The following is a 17,353-nucleotide window of genomic DNA, read 5'->3' on the forward strand; positions in this document are numbered from 1 at the left end:
GATACTCTAGGAGAACACCATCCCCTAGTGACCCTAAGTCCACTAGAGGCCTAAACAATCTCTTCCTTAGGGACAAGCACAGAGTGATGTCCTCATGTGCATCCCAAAGATAGAGACGCCTCCGGGGTAGAAGCAGGAGAACAATGCGGTTGACTGAGGGGCAGCCGAGGTGGGTATGTGTTGTTTTTTTATTACATCATTGGGATGCACTACAGGGGGCAATAATTATAGGGGCCCTACCTACAGGGGCAAGCTAAATAAAGGGGTCCCACCTACAAAAATCGGGGGGGGGGGGGGGGGGGGGTCCTACATAGAGGACGGAAACTATCCACAGGGGGTCCTACATACAGGGTGCAAGCTACCTACAGGGGGTCCTATATACAGGGTGTAAAGTCTCCACAGGGGGTCTTACATACAGGGGGGCAGACTACTTACAGGGGTCCTACATAAAGGGTCAAGCTACTTACAGGGGGGTCCTACATACAGGGGGGCAAGCTACCTACAGGAAGGTCCTATATAAAGGGTGCAAGCTACCAACAGGGGGTCCAACATACAGGGGCAAGCTACTTACAGGGGGTCTTACATACAGGGGGCAAGCTTCCTACAGGGAAGTCTTATATAAAGGGTGCAAGCTACCTACAGGGGTCCAATATACAGGGGGCAAGCTACCTAAAGGGGGCCTACATACAGGGGGCAAGCTACATACAGAGAGGACCTATATACAGGGGGTAACAACCTACATACCTACAGGGGGGTCCTACCTACAGGGGCCAAAGTATCTGCAGGGGGGACTACCTTCCAGGGAAAGCTTACCCCCCACCCAGGGACTGACTGACGCAAACAATTGCACATAGCAACATCATATGACAAAGCTTCAAAAACCTTTCTACCCTTCCTTTTGGAGGCAGTAAAGCAGAGGTTTATTTCTAATATGTCAAAGCCAACTTATGTTTCATTCAGAGATGCTTTGACTGGGACAGGATGTGTGGTTCTATTTAAGGAGAAGTCCACAGGACAGGAGATAAGTGTTTGATCGAGGGGGGGGGGGGGGGGGGGGTCTGACTGCTGGGACTCCGCATGATCTCCCGTACAGGGCCCATCTCTGGCGCAGAACTTTCCAATCACTGGCTGAAATGGGTCCTCATTGGGTAATGGGGGGTCTATAGATACATTTATCATGGATGCTGGGCTCTTTCCTGGTAGTGCACAGTGGATCAGGTTCAAGAAGAGCTATGTACACAGCTAAAAGAAGTTAGGGTTATCAGTCACTATTAGGGATTATATACATCAGAGAGCAAAGTACAGGTAAGGTGAATGTATATAGAAGGTAGAGTTTTAGAAAATATGAGGAAGCTGGTTACATTTCTATCACCACATAATGCACAGTCATGATAAAGTACACCCTCTTTGAATACTATGGCTTTATGTATCAGGACATACTAAGAAACACATCTGATCTTTAGTAGGTATTAAAAGGAGATAAATACAACTTTAGGTCAACAACACAGAATAAATTCCATGCTGGCATTTTTTATTTAACAAATTTGAAGCCAAAATTGAAAAGCCATGTGTGAAAAACTGAGCAAACCCAAGGAATCAATAGCTTGAGCTTGAAGAACCACCTTTAGTAGCAATAAATTGAAGTCATGTTTGTTTTTGTATGACTTTATAGCTATTTTCCATTGTTCTGGAAAAATTTTGGCCCACTCTTCGGGCATTGACTTATTTATAGCTCTCCTAATGTCCTACCTTGGTTTAAGTATGGACTCAAATAGGACTTACAGTCTTTAAGAAGGAAATATAAGATAGAGCACTCACCGTCCTGTTTAATCTTCTTTTATTGTAAAAAAATCTTGCATATAGACATGGCGGGGAGATATGATAGAGGAACGGGGATCGTGGTCCGGCAACAGTTTCGCACACCAGGTGCTGCCTCCAAGTGGAGTATTTACCATACATGCTGTGAATGTGATTCTTGTAACGGGAGCAAGGTGCTCCAGGCTGCAATAGATCTTTCTCTCTCTCTTAACCCCTTAACGACGCAGGACATAAATGTACGTCCTGGTGATGTGGTACTTAACGCACCAGGACGTACATTTACGTCCTGAGCATAACCGCGGGCATCGGTGCGATGCCGGCATCATGCGCGGCAGGTCCCGGCTGTGGATCGCAGCCAGGGACCCGCCGTTAATGGTGGACACCCGCGATCCTGCGGATGTCCGCCATTAACCCCTCAGATGCCGTGATCAATACAGATCACGGCATCTGCAGCATCGCGATCACTTAACAGGATGATCGGATCGCCCGCAGCGCTGCCGCGTCGATCCGATCATCCTGCACGGCAGACGGAGGTCCCCCTCACCTGCCTCCGCTGTCTTCCGGGAGTCTTCTGCTCTGATCTGCCTTCCCGCAGACCAGAGCAGAAGATGACCGATAACCCTGATCAGTGCTATGTCCTATACATAGCACTGAACAGGATTAGCAATCGAATGGTTGCTATAAATAGTCCCCTATGGGGACTATAAGAGTGTAAAAGTAAAAGTAAAAAAAGTTAAAAAATTAAGTTAAAAAAATGTGAAAAACCCCCTCCCCCAATAAAAACGTAAATTGTCCCATTTTCTCTATTTTACCCCCAAAAAGTGTAAAAAAAAATATTTTATATACATATTTGGTATCACCGCATGCGTAAATATCCATACTATTAAAATAAAATGTAAATGATCCCGTACGGTGAACGGCGTGAGCGTAAAAAAAAAAAAGTCCAAAATAGCTGCTTTTTTATAACATTTTATTCCCAAAAAAATTTATAAAAAATGTAATAAAAGTTTTATATAAGCAAATATGGTATTAATAAAAAGTACAGATCACGGCGCAAAAAATTTGCACTCATACCACCGCCTATACAGAAAAATGAAAAAGTTAGAGGTCTTCAAAATAGGGGGATTTTAAACGTACTAATTTGTTTAAAAAGTTTGCGATTTTTTTTAGCGCAACAGTAATAGAAAAGTATGTTATCATGGGTATCATTTTAATCATATTGACCCAGAGAATAAAGAACACATGTCATTTTTACCATAAATTGTACGGTGTGAAAACAAAACCTTCCAAAATTAGCAAAATTGCAGTTTTCTTTTTAATTTCCCCACACAAATAGTATTTTTTTGGTTGCGCCATACATTTTATGGTAAAGTGAGTGATGGCATTACAACGGACAACTGGTCGCGGAAAAAAACAAGCCCTCATACTAGTCTGTGGATGAAAATATAAAAGAGTTATGATGTTTTGAAAGGGAGGAGGAAAAAACGAAAGCGTATAAATAAAAGTCCTTAAGGTCCAAATGGGCTGAGTCCTTTTTTTTTTTTTTAAATCAACTGGTGTCATAAAGTTAAACAGATTTGTGAATTACTTCTATTAAAAAATCTTAATCCTTCCAGTACGTATTAGCTGCTGAAATTATTTTCTTATTGGAACACAGAGCTCTCTGCTGACATCACGAGCACAGTGCTCTCTGCTGACATCTCTGTCCATTTTAGGAACTGTTCAGAGTAGGAGAAAATCCCCATAGCAAACATATGCTGCTCTGGTCAGTTCCTAAAATGGACAGAGGTGTCAGCAGAGAGCACTGTGCTTGTGATTCAGCAGAGAGCACTGTGTTCAAAAAAGAAAAGAATTTCCTCTGTAGTATTCAGCAGCTAATAAGAACTGGAAGGATTAAGATTTTTTAATAGAAGTAATTTACAAATTTACAAATTCTGGCACCAGTTGATTTAAAAAAAAAAATGTTTTCCACCGGAGTACCCCTTTAAATAGGACTTAACTAAGTCTGGACTTGGCTGCTGCAGCACCTTGATTCTTCTGTTTTTTAGCCATTAAGTTTTAGATTGGTTGATGTGCTTGGGATCAATGTCCTGTTGCATGATGCAATATCAGTCAAGCTCTTGCAATTGGATAGATGGCCCAACATTTTACTCTAGAATACTTTGGTATATAGAGAAGATATATGGCTGCAAGACAAGCCCAAATCATTACCCAGCCACTACTGTACTTGATAGGTATGATGTGCTAGTGCTGATATGCTGTGTTTGGTTTGTAGCAAATTTGACGCTGTGCATCTGGTATTCATAAATACAAGTTTGACTTAGTTCAAGCTCCTGTATGACATTTTTTTTTCAGATACAAAATTCAAATGTACCACATTTGAACAACCCCACAAACACAGCATTTCACAATACTTATTTAAATATAATCACTAGTTCACTTTAAAGGTACTCAGATGAGTAGAGAAACATCTATGCCAGTTTATTTAGACTTGTCCCTTCTAGATTTACCAAAATGTTCATGGGTGAAATCTTTATAGGCATAAGCACCTTAAACTGTAATAATTTCTATACCATAATATTTCTAAATAATGTTTATCATATTTTCTGCTCTGCTGTGATGGAAATGTGGATTATCTTCTGAATGAAAATGAAATGTTTTCTCTGATACCTTGACCTGGCCATGAACAGTCCCAACCACAATGTTTATGAGAAGATATTCTATTCCTTCTAATGTAATTGTTAAGTTTATAAATTAACAAATGGATGTTATGTGAGAGAGTCACATAAGAGAGTCAGCCTAAAGTGATAACGTACAAATAAACAATATAGAATGGCTCCACCATGCCTGGGAACAGTTGGGTTTAATTGGTAGAAGGTGTCAACCTTATCTGCTGTTCATCAGTCATAGAAATAGTAAGTGGTTATGTCACGCAACATATACAAAGCTCAAGCTTTTCACATGGCCCATGCCAGCACTACTATAACTATAATGATAGTCACAATTAACAGATAGAGGATGAAAACAAACCGGTCCAGAACAAAGGCTACTAAGTGCCATTCTGACTTTGCTTCCTCTTCTTTCTTGGCGACAATGAGATGTCGACGGACCATTAGCAGTTCCAATAGTAACCTCTTGAGTAGTTTAATCTCTGGACTTTCCTTAGAGTTGTTTGACAGTTGTCTGTTAGTTTTGGCCTCTGATTCAAAAAGTGCTGGAAATTCATCCATAGCTAGAGATAAAGGAATTTACATTGGGTCAGTAACAGGGTCTATAAAAAGTATTTATCTCCTTGAGTGCTAATCAACCGATTGCTGCAGGCCTGGCCCCTGAGTCCCCTTTTATAACTGAGGACATTTCCACCAATTCTAAACACATGTTAGCATGCTAGCTGTTTAAAGGGGTTACCTAGGAATAGGAAAACACAACTAATTTCTTTCAAAAATACCTCCACGTCTGTCTCCAGGTTGGGTGTGGTCTTACAACTTCCCTCCATTCACTTCAATGGAACTGAGCTGCAGAACCACTCCCAACCTGGAGACAGACGGGGAGCGGTTTTTTAAAGATAGTAGCTCTGTTTTTCTAGGACATAGAGTATTGGACTCCCTTGTATAACATCCATGTGCATCATTGATTGTGTATATGAGCCACATGTCTCTGCTTGTTTGTTGTAGGATGGACACCAAAGATGCCCTGTGGTGCCCATTGACTTATAATGGGTCCATTGATGGGTTTATTATGGTGTCGGTTTGTTTTTACTAGAAGAATTGTGCTGCAAGTAGAGCAACTTTTTCAGTCAGATCTAATAAAATTTGCAACTAAGTGCGGTAAATTATTTTTATAGGCCCTGTATTTAAGAATATATACATGACCATACCATTGTTCTGAATTGCAGGTATCTTGGAATCTGATATTTCATCATGTATGGAAATTCGAAGGACATAAGCCAATCGCTTCAGTACCCAAAGCTTCAAGAATTTGGGTACCTCTGGTCTCACAGCAGATAGGTGCAGCATATAGGATATAAAGATTGAATCCATGATGCTAATTATCATTATAATTAGACAAACCATACAGAAGACACCTGAATGTAGATATCACATAGTCAAATAACAATAAAAAAAAACATTTTTTAATACCAACATTGTCATTTTTTTGCTGTGATTTTCATATTGCTAATAAAACATATAGTTTTGTTTGCAGTATCATTATACATGGATTCATACCTTATGGAGGCTTTTTTAAAGATAAAAAATGACAGCTCTAAGATCTCATGCACAAAACAAACAGTGTCTGTATAGGGGCACCTGAAGTCCCTATATTTCTGTAATATGGAGCTATGAACAGTTTGTGGGCTGCTGTGCAATGTCTCCTTATGCACCCTATTTCGGAAGGGAGATCATCAGCGGTCTTGTATGTCTTCCATTTTCTAATAATTGCTCCCACAGTTGATTTTGTCACACCAAGCTGCTTGCTTATTGCAGGTTCAGTCTTCCCAGCCTGGTGCAGATCTACAATTTTGTTTCTGGTGTCCTTGGACAGCTCTTTGCTCTTGGTCATAGTGGATTTTGGAGTGTGTCTGTTTGAGGTTGTGGACAGGTGTCTTTTATACTGATAACAAGTACAAACAGGTGCCATTAATACAGATAACAAGTGGAGTACAGAGGAGACTCTTAAAGAAGAAGTTACAGGTCTGTGAGAGCCAGAAATCCTGCTTGTTTGTAGGTGACCAAATATTTACTTTCCACCATAATGTGCAAATAAATTCTTTAGAAATCAGCCAATGGGATTTTATGGATTTTTTTTTCTCATTATGTCTCTCATATTTGAGGTATACCTATGATGAAAATTACAGGCCTCTCTCATCTTTTTAAGTGGGAGAACTTGCACAATTGGTGGCTGACTAAAAACTTTTTAGCCCCACTGTATATCTACACAATAAATCATTAAGTGGAATGGGGCACAAATTTTTAGGCATATTCTGTATGAAAGACAGAGCTCAATTGATGTAATCCCTGCCTGATTGACGTGCAGGGTTCAGCTTTTAGCGCCGAGCCCTGTCTCTAAAGTCTATGCCTGCGCAGTGCTTACTAAGATTCCCTTAATTGCCCTTTTCATAGTCCCAAACTTAAAATGTCTGCTATCCTTGATGGGTCATCTGCTAGGGCTACGATCACGGAAGACCGGCAAATTTGTGCTTTGAAGATAGCCAAGGCTCTGAAAATTTTCAGTAAGAGCTGCGTCCATAATACATAATCATTTGGTCATAAGGAATGTGTCTGCCAAGTGGTCCTAAAATGTTTGGAAGCAGTTTGTGGCTATTGATTGCCCAGAACAAGCTGGTTGACCTGGGCTTTAATGTGCCTCCTTATTTGCCTGATCTGGCACCCTTAGACTATGATATATTTATAAATTGGAAGAAAAAACATCAAAGGAACCAAATTTGACAATTTCTGGCACCTAGTTTGCTGCCCAACCAAAGACATTCTAACTGGTTTGGTTTAAAGGGGTACTCCGCTGGAAAAAAACAACATTTTTTTTTATCAACTGGTGCCAGAAAGTTAAACAGATTTGTAAATTACTTCTATTTAAAAATCTTAATCCTTCCAGTATTTATCAGCTGCTTTATGCTCCAAAAGGAAGTTCTTTTCTTTTTGAATTTCTTTTCTGTCTGACCACAGTGCTCTCTGCTGACACCTCTGTCCATGTCAGGGACTATCCAGAGCAGGATAGGTTTGCTATGTGGATTTGCTCCTACACTGGACAGTTTCTAAAATGGACAGAGGTGTCAGCAGAGAGCACTGTGGTCAGACAGAAAGGAAATACAAAAAGAAAATAAATTCCTGTGGAGAATATAGCAGCTGATACGTACTGGAAGGATTACGATTTTTAAATAGAAGTAATTTACAAATCTGTTTAACTTTCAGGCACCAGTTGATTTAAAACATAATGTTTTCCAGTGGAGTACCCCTTTAAGAAGTTGCAACACCATAGTCAGAAATGTATTTATATCCAAAAAGGACTATATAGAATTACTGTGAAAGGTCTATCTCAGTTCTTTGTGGTTAAAGCCAATGACTTATCATTCCCTCCTTGTACCACTGCATGGATGTGGCAGTTCAGAAGCTAAAGCAACTAATGCTGCAAAACTGTAAAATACATTTTTTTTTTAACCAGAAGTAACTAACATATAACATACAGTTGAATATAAACCTTCTTTTTTCATTGGGAATTTTTTTGTTTTTAGGTTCTGAGATTAAACCCTATACTGTAGATGGCTTGATATGTTAGTCTAGTACTTTCGCAATTCAACGATATTACAACTATAAGTATAAAGGTAAGCACTTACCTAATATTGGTGGTTCATAAGTGTTCGGCAGAAAATCATTTAAAATCAACAGGAGCACAGAGAATCCAAGCACAACTGTTATCTTAAATCCCAGCCGCTCACCGCCCTCTGTTGGGATGAACATGCTTGCTACATCTACTAATACAAGCAGGCAAGCCGGAATAATGAGATTAATGACGTACAGAACAGGAGCTCTTCTTATCAGAATCTGTCAAAGAAAAAGAAAATATAAAATGTAAACTTTAAAGGGGTTTTTCATCCTTTTATTATCAGATTTTACGACGGTGGGGACTATAAATTTAAATCCCAGTAGATGCAATTAAACTTCTTGCTTTTCAGAAGTGACGTGCATGATACGGGACCACTGAAAAATATCGGGGGGCAGAGTTACCTGATAAATGACTTTGCTCCATTCTTCTCCATACTTGGTAATATTTAAGTGAATAATGTTGATTTCTTTGAGAGTCCATTCTGATTTTGAAAATTCTTCCAGTGAAAGTGATGTAACTTGCTCAGCGCTCGAGGATGGAATCAACAGAACATCAGACACTGTTAGAAGATAACACATCATTATTATTTTATACCTTTATCAGACCAGTGGTAGTAAATCCTATATAGTATAGCAAAGGGGTTTAAAGTCATTTAAAATAGTGTTGAAAATAGTAGGAATCCTCCTGCTATTGCTTCTCCTGTTTTTTTGGGAGCTATTGCTATGCAATCGTCTTACAGCTGATCTATTACTCTGGATCAGCTAGTCTGGACTGCTCTGCTCAGGTCTAGTTTAAAATGCAGTTCCTGGTAGCTTAGCCACTCTTTAAAGTGTCCCTGTCATTTGCAAACACTTTTGACATGTCACAGAGACAGTGGTGATCATTAAACACAACTGTGCTCTTCACTCCCCAGCTCACTGTGATCTCTATCTCCATGCAGAAGACAGGTTCCATGTTATGTCTAGGGAGCTGGTCTTCTGCAGTAAGACAAAATAATCACAGTGAGCTGGGGAGTGAAGCCCACAGCTGCACGCTTCTTCTGGCTTCTTCTACACTCATTTGATACTTTAAAGCTCCCTGCTTATGGGGTATTCTACACACACGCTTTTTTTCAGCATTACTTGTGTGTGTGTGTGTGTGTTTTCTTTTGCCTTTTTCTAGTGTAGTTTGTTTCTAGTTTTTAGTTAGTTCTTAGTTCTGGTGTAGTCCTCGTGTCTGTACTTTGAAATTGATGCTTTTGACTCAGTTACCAAGTCCCTCAATTCCTTGATCAGTTTCTGTTTAGTCTTTATCTTGTCTCTAGATCCATGAACATGTTTGTTGCCATGCTAAGGATAGTTTTTAGATTAAGTTACCATAGGGATATTTGAGGGACAGTGAGACTTGGTGTTAGGGTTAGTGTTCAGGTAGATATCTCTCTCTCTCTCGCTCTCTCTCTCTCTCTCTCTCTTTCTCTCTCTCTCTCTCTCTCTGTCTCTCTCTCTCTCTCTCTCTCTCTCTCTCTCTCGAGAGAGAGAGAGAGAGAGAGAGAGAGAGAGAGAGAGGAGAGAGAGAGAAAGAGGATTGATACTTTGTTAAAAAGAAGAGGGAAGATACATTTTAAGAGGACAACTCCTCTCTTCGTCAGGTCATTTCCTGACTGCCATCATCATTCAATTGTTTCATTATCTGTTCATCATCATTCACTTCCTGTTGTGTATTGGGGAATTGCCATTCTTGCTATTTGTTCCTCTCAGCACTAATATGTAATTTGTACTTTTTTTCTTGTGACTGCCTGTTTAGCATACAATTGGGCTCTATTGTAAGTTCTGGGGGTATCCAAATATTAGGAGCCACTAGGAAAGGTTAAAGCAGAAACACCATAATATAACAATGCTCATTACAGGAGAATGCTCTCTCTTACAGGATAAACTGGGCAGGCACAACAATCCTTCATATTGTCCCCATTGCTGGTATTTTGATTATTTACCTTTACTTATGCTTGTTCCAAATGTCAAATTGCACTTCTGAATATCAAAGGGGAACTTGTTTAGGTCAAGAGGACATGTGGTCATCACTTTAAGAGTTTTAATTCTCCGTATTGTGCCATTGTAAAACAGCTGCATATAAAGCACATCAATAGAGTCATCCTCTGTTCTGTTAAAAAAAAAAAACAGAACTTTTTAAATAAAATTTACTGGCAGACCAGCATATTGCACTAATATTCTGATACTCCAACTTAGTATTTCCCAACCTAGATTCCTTGGTCAGGAGTTCCCCATAGGTCAGCTTAACACTTAAGGAATGCAGCCTGTTTTGGCCTTAAAGGGGTACTCTAGCCCTAAGACATTTTATCCCCTATCCAAAGGATAGGTGATAAGATGCCTGATCGCTGGGGTCTTGCCGCTGGGGACCCCCACAATCATTCATGCAGCACCCCGCTATCATTAGCTTCTGGAGCGAACATCGCTCCGGGTCTAAGGAATTACGATCACGGGGCCGGAGTATCGTGACGTCATTGCTCCGCCCCCGTGTGACATCACCCCTCAATGCAAGACTATGGGAGGCGGCGTGGCGGCTGTCACACCCCCTTCCATAGGCTTGCATTGAGGGGGCGGAGCGTGACGATACTCCAGCCCCGTGATTGTGATTCATCAGATCCGGAGCGAAGTTCGCTCTGGAGGCTGATGATAGCGAGGTGCTGCATGAAAGATTGTGGGGGTCCCCAGCAGCGGGACCCCCACGATCAGGCATCTTATCCCCTATCCTTTGGATAGGAGATAAGATGTCTTAGGGCCGGAGTACCCCTTTAAGGACACAGCAAAATTTAGCAAATCTGACCTGTGTCACTTTATGCATTAATAACTCTGAGATGCTTTTACTTATCAGTCTGATTCTGAGATTGTTTATCGTGACATATTCTACTTTAGGATAGTGGTACATTTTTGTAGATACTTGCATCATTTCTTTATAAAAAAATGCCAAAATTTCATGACAAAAATAAAAAAATTACCATTTTTCTAAATTTGCAATGTTCTGCTTTTAAGGAAAATGGTCATGCCGAATAAATTACATATTGTTTCATCTATAACTGGAGACGCGATTGGTCCAGAAAAAGTAGTAATTCGCCAGTCAAAATTAACAGGCCAATCACGGCGATCATTGACAAGTTGGAGTCTCAGGACACCTCCTGGACGATGTGCCAGGATGCCTGTTGATAGATATCAGCAGTCATCCCATTCCAACCACCACCCGGTGCGAGGCGGTGCCCGGGTGGTGAAGGGTGTACAGGTAGGCCCTTCATCCTTAAGTCCTAGGACGCAAGGGCGTACCTGTACACCCTTCATCCATAAGTGGTTAAAGGGATATCACAGGAATTATATCTGCCTATGCCATGGAGGTACAGGGGCATTACGGTTACAGGGGGTCATTAATATTACACAGGGGGTCATGAGGGCATTATTTGTATACAGGGGCACAGGAGAGCATTATTTGTCTAGGGGGGCACAGAAGAGCATTATTTGTCTGCTCAGGAAAGCATTGTATGTATTTAGGGGCACAGGAAGCCATTTTGGGATATATGGCACAAGGGGGCATTATTTGTATATGGGACACAAGTTGTCATTATTTATGATCGGGCACAGGGGTTCATTTTGAAAGTATAAGGAAAGGGGGGGGGTATTATTACTATATGGGGGCACATTATTACAACATGGGACATAATAGGGCATTGTATTCCAGATATTGGTACAGGGTGGCATATAATAATAATAATTATAACAATAAGTGGGAATGTTATTAATACATTGGGACATTATAAGTGAATAAGGGGCGCAATTGGGACAATCCTAGTAAGGAAATTGTTACAGTATGGTATGGTTCATTAACAGGGGCAACAAACTCTGTAGAGACAAGTTACACTTGGCCTGTAATTTTACTCCTAGGTATACCTCAACTACGAGAGACATAATGAGAAAAAAAATCCATAAAGTCCCATTGTCTGATTTTTTAAGAATTTATTTGCAAATTGTGGTGGAAAATAAGTATTTGGTCAATAAAAAATTTCATCTCAAAACTTTGTTATATACCCTTTGTTGGCAATGACAGAGGTCAAACGTTTTCTGTAAGTCTTCACAAGGTTTTTACACATTGTTGCTGGTATTTTGGCCCATTCCTCCATGCAGATCTCCTCTAGAGCAGTGATGCTTTGGGGCGGTCGCTGGGCAACACCCGACTTTCAACTCCCTCCAAAGGTTATCTATTGGGTTGAGATCTGGAGACTGGCTAGACCACTTCAGGACCTTCTTAGGAAGCCACTCCTTCCTTGCCCGGGTGGTGTGTTTGGGATCATTTTCATGCTGAAAGACCCAGCCACATTTCATCTTTAATGCCCGTGCCGATGGAAGGAGGTTTTCACTTAAAATCTTATGATACATGGCCCCATTCATTCTTTCCTTTACACTGATCAGTCGTCCTGGTCCCCTTGCTTAAAGACAGCCCCAAAGCATGATGTTTCTACCCCCATGCTTCACACTAGGTATGGTGTTCTCTGGATGCAACTCAGCATTCTTTCTCCTCCAAACACGACGAGTTGAGTTTTTACCAAAAATGTCTACTTTGGTTTCATCTGACCATATGACATTCTCCCAATCCTCTTCTGGATCATCCAAATGCTCTAGCAAACTTCAGACGGACCCGGACATTTACTGGCTTAAGCAGGGGGACAACTCTGGCACTGCATGATTTGAGTCCCTGGTTGCGTAGTGTGTTACTGATGGTAGCCTTTGTTACTTTGGTCCCAGCTCTCTGCAGGTCATTCACTAGATCCCCTCGTGTAGTTCTGGGATTATTGCTCACCGTTCTTGTGATCATTTTGACACCACAGGGTGAGATCTTACGTGGAATACCAGATCGAGGGAGATTATCAGTGGTCTTGTATGTTTTCCATTTTCTAATAATTGCTCCCACAGTTGATTTCTTCACACCAAGCTGCTTGCCTATTGCAGATTCAGTCTTCCCAGCCTGGTGCAGGCCTACAATTATGTTTCTGGTGTCCTTCGACAGCTCTTTGGTCTTGGCCATTATGGTGTTTGGAATGTGACTGTTTGAGGTTATGGACACGTGTCTTTTATACCGATAACAAGTTCAAACAGGTGCCATTAATACAGGTAACAAGTGGAGGACAGAGGAGACTCTTAAAGGGGTACTCCGCCCCTAGACATCTTATCCCCTATCCAAAGGATAGGGGATAAGATGTCAGATCGCTGCAGTCCCGGTGCTGGGAAGCCCCGGGATCCCCGCTGCGGTACCCCGCTATCATTACAGCACAGAGCGAGTTCGCTCTGCAGGTAGTGATGGGCAATACAGGGGCCGGAGCATCATTACATCACGACTCCGCCCCTCGTGACACCATGGCCCGCCACTTTCAATACAAGTCTATGGGAGGGGGCGTGGCGGTCGTCACACCCCCTGCTATAGACTTGCATTAAGGGGACGGGCCGTGATGTCACGAGGGGCAGAGCCATGAACTCGCTCTGTGCTGTAATGATAGCGGGTTGCCGCAGCAGGGATTCCGGGGCTCCCCAGCAGCGGGACCGCGGCAATCTGACATCTTATCCCCTATTCTTTGGATAGGGATAAGATGTCTAGGGGCGGAGTACCCTTTAAAGAAGAATTTACAGGTCTGTGAGAGCCAGAAATCTTGCTTGTTTGTAAGTGACCAAATGCTTATTTTCCACCATAATTTGCAAATAAATTCTTTAAAAATCAGACAATGTGATTTAATGCATTTGTTTTTCTCATTATTTCTCTTATAGTTGAGGTATACCTATGTTGAAAATTACAGGCCTCTTTCATTTTTTTAACTGGGAGAACTTGCACTATTGGTGGGCTGACTAAATACTTTTTTGCCCCACTGTATGTATCTCTCTCTCTCTCTCTCTCTCTCTCGATATATATATATATATATATATATAGTCACTGTATGGGAAGAATCGTGGTAATATTGGTCTGTGTCTTAGATACAGTATATGTGGTCATGGTGTGGAGGGATTATTTGTTACAATTTCTACAACTGGGCCTATGAATATCAAGCTTTGCCCCTGTCTCATATACTAGCATAGGATCCCTTAATTCTAACAATATAATACTCCAAGATTCCCATTTTTTTACCTACATTTCAAATATATTGATATCAGGTACCCAGACTGAGCCTTCCGGTATAAGGATATAGTTTATACCACAAAATTCCTCTGGATCCCAGGATAAGAACTGATTTTCCCAGATCTGTTTAAAGAAGAAAAGATTAGTTATTTGTAGATGATGACAGTAATGTAATGACAGTCATATGCATTAGTAAACTTAAATGGGCACTCTCATTAAAACAAATTTTTGTTATTGCACTCCTTATGGCAAAAAAAAAAAAAATCTTTGTTTAAAAAAAATTTCCTATGTTTTATTTGTGTTTAAAAAAGCTGCCACTAGGTGTCTCCCTACTTGTCCAGAGCACATTTCCCCCCATCTTTTCAACAGACTGTGGACTAACAGAAGTCCAAACACAGGAAATGCAGCCTAGAGTGCTGAGGGGTGTGTGTCCTACTATTTCCAATCATAGCTCCTCTCGCACTCAACTGCACACTGGCACTTGGTAGCAGAGTAAGGGAGGAAGTTCTCCCCTGTATGGCTTCAGATGATGTGACGCCTGCTGGGTAACGCCCCTTCCCAGTCTGTGAACCTGAACCAGAGGCTGAGCAGAAAATACAGAGCAATATCAAGGTAGAACACTAAAAAATAATAAAGATAAAGGCAGAGGGTGATTTTTCATGATTGGGGCAGTGACCTGGGAGGATTATAACATTTATTAAGTAAATGAGAGGTACTCATTAAATGTCAAAAGACAAAAAAAGAAAAGACAAAACAAAAACAACTTAAATGGCCACTGTTATTTTCAACAACTTCCATAGATGTGATAGCCTATGTGACCTGTGGCATATTTATGAATTATGTCATTTACCAAATATTTACCAAACTTTAAAGTCTTGGCTGCTATGTGTCTCATTTCTCTGCAATCTGTAGTTCACTGCCTGTTGTAAGGGGAACACTGCCTGTTGTACCAGAGAGACCAAAAAGGAACATTGGAAGTTAAGGGCAGGGCTATGTATTCATAGTAAATATGGTTTAAAATAATGTTAAAGGGGTTATCCAGGAAAAAACTTTTTTTTATATATCAACTGGCTCTAGAAAGTTAAACAGATTTGTAAATTACTTCTATAAAAAAATCTTAATCCTTTCAGTACTTATGAGCTTCTGAAGTTAAGGTTGTTCTTTTCTGTCTAAGTAATCTCTGATGACACGTGTCTCGGGAAACAGCCAGTTTAGAAGCAAATTCCCATAGCAAACCTCTTCTAAACTGGGCGGTTCCCAAGACACATGTCATCAGAGATTACTTAGACAGAAAAGAACAACCTAAACTTCAGAAGCTCATAAGTACTGAAAGGATTAAGATTTTTTAATAGAAGTAATTAACAAATCTGTTTAACTTTCTAGAGCCAGTTGATATATAAAAAAAAAGTTTTTTCCTGGATAACCCCTTTAAGTATGAGCCAGGGTAAAGAAGTTTAGACTTTATACCTATTGAGGTGAAAAGTCGTGTGTCCTGTCTGTCTTTTGAAGGGGATGACCGCCGCTTATCCCCTTGGATTTTTTAACACAATGGCCCTCATTTACTATTCTAAACCTGACTTGTTTTGTCAGGTTTTTTTGGCGCATCTTTGTCTGCGACATGTCGCAGACATTGTGCGCCAGTCTGTGACACGATGCAACATTTTTTCCCGACGGACCCGATGTGGATTCTCCCAAACCCGAAAAAGGGGCGTAACCCGACATTTCTGAGCTTTCCCACGTATTTATAAAGGTTTCCAACCCGAATTTGTTGAATTGTTGTGGATTTTTTCCCCACAACTCAGAGGAGTTGGAAACCAAAACCAACAAAACCCACGTGCGACAAACAGGATGCGACATAATAATATATACCAGGGGAAAAAAGCAGTCTGGTAAGAAAGCAAGATAGACTTACAACCCGATTTCCTAAGTAAATGAGGGCCAATATGATTAAAAGTCAAAGTGTATCTATCTATACACCCCTTAGAGTTTATAGGAGCTTAGAGTTAAAGCTTCCCTAGAGTTATATGGGAGCTTAGAGCGGTGATGTCAGAAGTACAGAGCGTGATCTCCGAGGCTGCTGATTGACTGCGGTGGTCTTCGCTTTTAAAGAGTGCCTCTCATCAAAAGTTTTTTTTTTATATGTTATAGTTTAATATATATATGGATTAACTTTGTAATTGGATTCTATAAAAAAAAAAATGTTTCCTCTCATGTGTATTTTCGTTTTAAAGTTTGGCCACTAGGGGTCTCCTTAGGAGCCCCTGTCCGCCAGCTTTTTCAGTGATTTCGGACTCACGCCGGCCTGACTGTTGGGTCCGAAATCGCATACTCAGCGCAGCTCCCCGCCTATCAATCAGACAGGCAAGAGCAAGCGGTGTGCGTGTATCCCTGCAGGACATGGCAGCTCTGTCCTACGACATTCCTCCTCTCTGTATGGCACGTGTGTAGCCAAACAGAGAGGAGGAGACTCAGAGGCTGCCGTCCCTGCCCTGTAGTCAGCCTGTATGCGCGCTCCCGAGAGGGAGCTCAGCATACAGGAAGAAGGGCAGAAGCCGGCCCTGGCTGGCCTCAGATGACGTCACGCCTGCTGGGCCATGCCCACTTCCTCATACACAGCTCCAAACTGAGCTACCAAAGATAGAGGAAAAAAGGTATTAACAGGAGGTTTGAACTAGAACTAATCACAGGGATAGAGATAATTTGAGACAGGGACAGATGGGGAGGGGGATTACGGAAAGTTTAGTTGATGATAGGTACTCTTTAAAGCAAGACCGAGACCTGAAGCAGAACAGGGGATCTTTTCTTCTGTCACGACCACAGTACTCTCTGCTGACATCTTCTGTCCATTTTAGGAACTGTCCAGAGAAGGAGAAAATCCCCATAGCAAATATATGCTGCTCTGGACAGTTCCTAAAATGGACAGCAGATGTCAGCAGAGAGCACTGTGGTTGTGACAGAAGAGAATTCCTAAAATTAAAGCATTTCCTCTGTAGTATACAGCCCCTAAAAAGTACTGGAAGGATTAAGATTTTTTAACCCCTTAAGGACCACGGAC

General features: G+C 41.1%; 2 protein-coding genes across 2 annotated transcripts in view; both read right to left on the reverse strand.

Annotated features, from left to right (window-relative positions):
* LOC130277479 (5-hydroxytryptamine receptor 3A-like) overlaps nucleotides 1-1,718 on the reverse strand; it is a 74,879-nt gene extending 73,161 nt beyond the window's left edge. The window contains exon 1 of the mRNA XM_056528153.1: nucleotides 1,589-1,718. Within this exon, the coding sequence (XP_056384128.1) occupies nucleotides 1,589-1,718 (130 nt within the window). The remainder of the gene's footprint in view (nucleotides 1-1,588) is intronic.
* Nucleotides 1,719-4,600: 2,882 nt separating this feature from the next.
* Nucleotides 4,601-17,353, reverse strand: part of LOC130277480 (5-hydroxytryptamine receptor 3A-like) — a 29,301-nt gene continuing 16,548 nt past the window's right edge. The window contains exons 5-9 of the mRNA XM_056528154.1: nucleotides 14,312-14,421; nucleotides 10,127-10,293; nucleotides 8,559-8,716; nucleotides 8,168-8,375; nucleotides 4,601-5,050 (exon numbers count right to left, since the gene is read on the reverse strand). Of these exons, the coding sequence (XP_056384129.1) occupies nucleotides 4,776-5,050; nucleotides 8,168-8,375; nucleotides 8,559-8,716; nucleotides 10,127-10,293; nucleotides 14,312-14,421 (918 nt within the window). The 3' untranslated portion in view covers nucleotides 4,601-4,775. The remainder of the gene's footprint in view (nucleotides 5,051-8,167; nucleotides 8,376-8,558; nucleotides 8,717-10,126; nucleotides 10,294-14,311; nucleotides 14,422-17,353) is intronic.

This window comes from Hyla sarda, chromosome 6 (assembly GCF_029499605.1).
Source record: "Hyla sarda isolate aHylSar1 chromosome 6, aHylSar1.hap1, whole genome shotgun sequence".
In the NCBI taxonomy this organism is placed as follows: Eukaryota; Metazoa; Chordata; class Amphibia; order Anura; family Hylidae; genus Hyla; species Hyla sarda.